Below are 6,761 nucleotides of genomic sequence, written 5' to 3'. Positions count from 1 at the left end.
GTGCAGAACTCAACTGAGGTCATGTCTTGACATGCAACAGCTAAATGCCCACAGGATCAGAGCTCTGGACTTGACTTCAAGAGAAAAACAGCAGCATTTAACTAAACATATCTACTGGTTTCTGCAAGAAGCCATGATACTGAGTAGTCCAACAAAGCCAATGAACAAAAGTACTCAGAAAGGAGAAAACAGAAGTGGATACACAAATCTCACAATTCCCACTGAAATTTATGGGACATGAGGACAGAGCAGTGAAACAAAATTCAATCTGTTTTTGTTGGCTCTGTACAACTTAAATGAATCATGACATCAATTATTAATAAATTGATATATACTTTATTATGCACAAGAGACTAAGATGACATAACACTGTGGTTATCAAAACTGTACAACTATGCATTTCCACAAGGCTCTGAAATACTGAATGCCATATGAAATACAAATGGGGTGTTTAGACTGGCCACAGGTATTAGCAAGTAAATTTCTCCCATTCTTTGATTAAAAAAAAAATAAATCTGGCATTTGCATCCAAAAGAAATATTTATTCAAAGGTGAGAATATTGTGTTTGGAACTGGCAGGACATGGCAGCGTAGATCTGATAACGCTATGAACATCCCAATGAACGACAAACAACAACAGGGCACAACGGTCACCTCACACACAGGGCTGCCAGCACAACCAACAGTACAGTCTTCTTGTGAAGCATGAGGTAGATATACATAACAGAAAGAACATACAGGAGAGGAATGGTTAGGAAAGAGCAGGGGGAAGGTTACAATCATCAGCATCTACAGACATTTTGCAAAATCCATTTCCATGTGGAAAATGCTACAAAAATAGCCTAACACAGAAAGATCTGACCTCTTAAAACACAAATGTAGTAATGTCCAAAACCAAACACGGTAAAAGGTTAGTGATTAGATGACACATGACAGAACAAGCAGTCTACTTTGGAGTTTAAGTATGCTACTAATAGCTTTTACAGGCAGAAGGTGTCAATTTTAAGCCCAATCCTCCCATTCCTACATAAGAAGTTCCTTCGCAGTCGATTCCATTGTGCTGAAATTAACCACTGACTCCATCCATCCAAACCCTGCTTTAACACCCTCTGCTGTCTGCTGGGACAGGAGAGTCTCATGGCCTTCTGGAGCCCACAGGGCTCTGCCATGTGAGTCTGGCGTGGTGAAACCACATGGGACAGAGGTGGGAATTGATGACCCAGTGGTTACACAGGAGCTGCCACACCACACACAGCCTAGCCATGGAGACAAATGGCTGCTATAAAACCAGAGCCTAGAGGTGTACTGGGCTCTGAGCAGAGGGCAGCTTAACAGCTGCTGCAAAGTACTACACATTTCTGTAATAAAGTTATTCACTGGGAATGCTTGGGTTTGGATCTCTCTCTTTATTGAAGCAGAAATGGCTCTTCCATCTGCTAAGCAATCATGTGCCATTTTGGTAAACTCCAACAGACAATTAACTCAGGTGTATTAAAATTGCTGAATTAAATAGCTGAGTATACCAAGTTCAGTTAATTTAAACTGTATTTCACACAAAAGTCAACAAATCAAATCTTTGACCTTTATATATTTTTGGTTTATCCAATGGTAAATATAAATCTGCAAATTATTCTAAAATTAGATTAGATTTTTGATAAAAAGATTGATAATGCAGCATATTTCTCTCAAAAATATACAATTATCTATTTTACACAGAATTTTTCAACCTGTCCATCCCAACAACCAAAGCTAATACTTCCTATGAGAAACTACGTAATAAAATATCTGAGGAAGGAAAGGGTTAAAACGGGGAAAGGAATTTACAAAATATGTAAATTTCACAGTAATTGAAATTAAACATTTCATATAGAGTAACTTACATTTATCTAGAACATTTAAATATATCTTTATACAGAAATTTAATGTAGTAAAATATAGCTATGATTGAACTTAAAGACTCTAGTCTTCTTTGAAGACATCTTTAAAGACTTTACACATAGAATATGCTTTAACAATACATTCTGCTGAAGGTTAGGCAAAGCGCTTTCTTCTCAACCACACAGGTAGCACATTCATCCTCCCGGCTCGAGCAGAGCCAGTCCTGCACACCCTTCTGCACAGGGGTAACTACGCTTACATGACACCCTGCTCATCACCAGGACTGCTCACTGGCCTGGTAACATCAAATATTTTTGCATGTGTAACTCTGAGCCTCCCCTGCCTGCACGGATGCTGAGCCCAGCCCTGGTGTACAGTCGAGCATGTGCTTCCAACAGTGAGGACAAGGTGTGCAGTTACCCGTTTGCATAGGTGTTTGCAGGATTGCTAACAGATTTGATTTAAAGTGAGTAACATTCTGCCTGATCCTGGGCACTTAAATCTATTGCATATGTTGCACTTGGACCATCCTAGCATCAGCAAGGCACAAGTGTAGAATCAGCAAGAAATCAGCTGCTGTAGAATCTGCAGCTCAGACTTCAGGGCAGAATATCACTCGAGTGTAATGAAGTCCCTTCCTCTCTTGCAGAACACAGGTAATCTTCATTACAACTAATGGAAGTTATTAATCTCATTTTTAGAGGAAAACAATGCTCTTTCTTCCTCAAAGAAAGATCAGTAGAACACATTACAAAGTGGCAAGTAACAGTCAAACAATTACATGTTAAAAGTGTCCTCTTTTGCTTTTCATTTTGCATCAATTTGAAGGTCAAGATAAGGCAATGACACTAAAAAATAGTGACAATTAGTACCCTTCTGCCATTTCCATATTCTGATGCTACTTTGGGACTATCCAATCATAATGTTCATACAACAGTTTGACACAAACAACTGCACAACTACTTTCAGAGAATAGCAAACAACAGGCACTACTGTACATTCCTTGTGCCCTCAAACTCATCTCTTATTTCAAAGAGAATTTAGACTAGCTAAAAGATTAGAACCAAATCAACTTCTTTATCTCCTCTACCTATAAAAACTGTCTTTTCAGTTTATAAATTTTTTATATATATATTTATGGATTATATGTTTATGTATGGAAGGAATGCTGTGCTAATTTCCAATTGGTAAAGTGGTTAGGCTGTGCATACCTTGATATATATCTATTTGCATAAAGACACTGCCATTAAAGGTACACACCCATATATGTTAGTGCACAAGACCATTTTTTGTCTTAATGTTTGTGTGTCTCTGTATTTGGTATAGCAGATCAAAAAATATCTTACAAAAGAGCTTTGGCCCATAAAACAAGACAGGGAATGTTAGAGTGTGCTCTTTTCCAATTACCAAATCAATGAGTATTATAACAAAAATACCTGGAACAAACCTGAAGCTGCAAACACAACAGGAAAGCAAATGAGATGCTGTAGCTGTAAGCTGAACAAAACAAAGATTATTCAAAAGAGGCTAAATGTAGCTGAATAATAAAAGGTTATTTACCAAGGAGATCTGACATTGATGCTTTCTTGCTCAGACAAACAGAAATCCTTTGACCTAAGATCATCTTTGTTCTGCTTATCTTATGTAGTGATAGGACAAGGAGTAATGGCTTTAAACTGAAATAGGGCAGGTTTAGATTAGGTATTAGGAAAAAACTCTTTACTGTGAGGGTAGTGAGACACTGAACAGGTTGCCCAGAGAAGTTCTGGATATCCCATCTCTAGAAGTATTCAAAGGCACATTGGATGGGGCTTGGGCAACCTGGTCTAGTGGAAGGTGTTCCTGCCCATGGCAGAGGGTTGGAACTAGATGATCTTTAAGGTCCCTTCCAACCCAAACCAGTCTGTGATTCTATGACTGAATTCCCTTAATGAATACCTTGTGTCAATGAGAAGGTTCAGGGAAAGGAAAATACCATATAGACAAAGCAGCATTTTTCCAAACTGGCATAGATTTCACATTGAGGGCCCACAGACCCCTAGAACAGGTTGCAGTACTGTAATATTAGTAGCTTTGTCACATGTAGCATAACATGCTAACAAGATCCATCAGGGTGTGTTCACTCATGCATTGTGTGCTCATATACACGCTCACACACACAGTGGCTTCCCCAAAAGAAAATCAGTCCTTTTTTTTTTTTTCCCGTAGAAAAAACCCTCCTCATTTTTGTCAGAAGCAACCAAACCAATCCTTTTAACGTTAAAAAGCTGCTGTCCGATGTCCCCATGCAGTGCTGTGCTGCTCCTCAGCTGTGTCCCGGGGTTAGGTGGCACTGCTGCTGGAGCAGGGGGTGCTCTGTGTGCTGCCAATGCTGTGTGCTGCACTGCTGTTCTCGGAGGCTGGCGGTGATGTAGGGACCTGCTGTCTTCCTGCTGCTTCCCCTGAGGGACAGGCAAGAGAAAAAGTGGGGTCAGAAGATAAATTGAAAATGTTGTCATAGAAAAAAAAATCCATTTCTTCCCAGTCTTCCTCTTCTGGCAGTCTGTTTTCCCATGCAATTAATACATTGGGTAACAGACCTTAATTGGAGTATCACTGAAAATGTTACTAGACTTTGGCAGCTAAGCATTGCTGTGCACATGGGGAAAATAACAGCACTGTTTCCTTGAGCATTTTATAAGCAGCTGATGGAAACTGCCAAGATCAACACTGTCTATCTTCTGTTGTCAGCTGTCACTCAGAATGGGTCCTATTACACAACTCAGACACTTTATAGCTTTGCTGTTTCCAGGAAAAAGGCCAGGAAATGTAGGCTTTAGTTTTAATGCCAGTTTATAGAGCAGCACATTTACTAGAAGTGTAGCTGAAGACAATGTTCTTCAATCATCTGGATACCATATATCCTGAGACACAGCCAGTTTTTTCATGTAGAAAAACAACAGACTATCCTGAAAGCCTGACTTAATTTACTCTTAATACAACATGCAGGGAGTTTTCCTATAGCTACCAGAGCATGTGCAACACCTAGAACCTGTAGTGAGAACATGTCTCACCATTTCTTGTTAACTGTTTACCGACAATAAATTAAAACCCCTCCACTATTTAGATTGCCAAATCAAGCACTTGGGGTCTCCTCACACCGTTCTGCACCTGTGGCTGGGATTGAAGGGAAAAATCCAGCTGTCAACTAAGCATGAAAGTAATAATTATACCATTTAATGCCTAAAAGATCATAATAAGGCCACACATGAAATCATAACTGTGGCATTTTTAAAGGTACAGTGCTCAAGTCTGTAACCTTAGCAATATTACAAAATAGTCTCTTCAAAACAGATGGCAAGACTTAAGTTTATATAATGTGCACTGTTGCTGCCACCTCCCTTGAGCTCATCTCCAGGATGTGAACCTGTGATCTCAGTGCAGTAGCAGTCACACTGCTGCTGCCTGAGCTGCAGACCTGCTGTGGCAGCCAGCACCAGCACGGCTGCCTTCCCAGAGAAGGAGCAAGACGGAAATGATTTGTGGGATCATGGGCAGAGCAAGTAGGAAAAATCAGAGGCTAGTACATCTCCTGCCTCATGAGCTTATGGTGACGCAGCTCTCCTGCACCACATTATCCTATGTTATCCAAAACCTGATGCCATGGGTCAGGTCTGCACACTCCAATTATTCTTCCATGTTCAGGATTTGGTAAAGATCCCACTCCCCAGTGACTGCTTCAGCGACAGGCTGAAGGCCGGAGCCCCAGCCTGCATCCAGAGGGTTACAGCGCAAGGACAAGCCAGCTTCCTCCCACAGGAGCTGTGCTGGCACATCCCCATGCCCTGTGTGCTGCTGCCCAGCTGCCAGAGCCCCAGCTTCTCGGAATGCGGCTGCAGAGGAAATGCGCCTTTAACGCTTTGTGTCTCAGGCCACAAAATATCCTTCTGCAGGCTGCTCAGTACTCAGAGGTCTGCTACAAACAAGAGAGGTCTGAGCATTTCTCACAGCAGAGGTTGCAAGCGCTCTGTGTAATGGAGACCAGCAGCTAGCTCAAGCCACAGCTACAGCTGAAGAGAACTTAAGGCCCCACAACACACAGCTCTTGCCTTACACCCCCACTGGTTTAGGAATGTGGAGGAAAGAAGGGACAGGACAGGACAGAAAAAACAACAAACTAAACTACTAAACCACACTGCCCAGAAGGCCAAATAAACTTTTAAAAAGAGGGTGAGGATCTTGTTTTTAAATTCAGCATTCAGTCCAGCATTTTACTCTTGTGAGTAGATTTTGAATCTGTTTTTCCCAGTGTAAGAAATAACCATTATAGCTCATCCATGAGCCGTGCATTTCTGTTCATAGGCAGCAGGTCAGAATCTACCCCCAGACATCTGCAAATAAATCAAGTTGCAGCTTTACCTTGCTGTGGAAAGGGCTTTGTAACCCCCCAGAACAAACAGTCTCAAATCAAAGTATGTGTCATCATGCTGTACAGGCTTTCATAAGCTTTGTTTGGATGTTTCTTCCCCTCCTGATTTGCTGCCTTCTCCTCCCGTTGTTTGTGTACATGTCTTCCTTCCTTTTGTACTACAGGACATATTTATAAAGGCAGTGATAAGCAAACTCCCTTTCATTAAAACTAAGCAAGTGAACACAAACACCAGAAATCAGCGAGGGGGGCTGCAGACCCCCAGCCCCGCTGCAGAAGCCGCTTGGGTGGCAGAGGAAGGGCAGCGGCTGGGCTCCCCCGGCAGGGCCCCTGGCTCTCCCTGCATCTCTGCTGTCACCCATTTTACAAACCACATGGTTACACACAGCTTTGGTCAGCCTCAGCACATCAATACAATCTGTATGCATTTAAACATAAATTCATTTATGAGCCAAACACATGTTGTTTTAATTTT

General features: G+C 41.5%; 1 protein-coding gene across 3 annotated transcripts in view; it reads right to left on the bottom strand.

Annotated features, from left to right (window-relative positions):
- Positions 1 to 503: 503 nt before the first annotated feature.
- Positions 504 to 6,761, bottom strand: part of TGFBR3 (transforming growth factor beta receptor 3) — a 115,102-nt gene continuing 108,844 nt past the window's right edge. For all 3 annotated transcript variants that reach the window (XM_058842550.1, XM_058842552.1, XM_058842551.1), the window contains exon 17: positions 504 to 4,319. In XM_058842550.1, coding sequence (XP_058698533.1) covers positions 4,201 to 4,319 — 119 coding nt within the window. In that variant the 3' untranslated portion in view covers positions 504 to 4,200. The remainder of the gene's footprint in view (positions 4,320 to 6,761) is intronic.

Source organism: Poecile atricapillus, chromosome 7 (assembly GCF_030490865.1).
Source record: "Poecile atricapillus isolate bPoeAtr1 chromosome 7, bPoeAtr1.hap1, whole genome shotgun sequence".
Taxonomy (NCBI): Eukaryota; Metazoa; Chordata; class Aves; order Passeriformes; family Paridae; genus Poecile; species Poecile atricapillus.
This window is presented reverse-complemented; position numbering and strand designations above follow the sequence as displayed.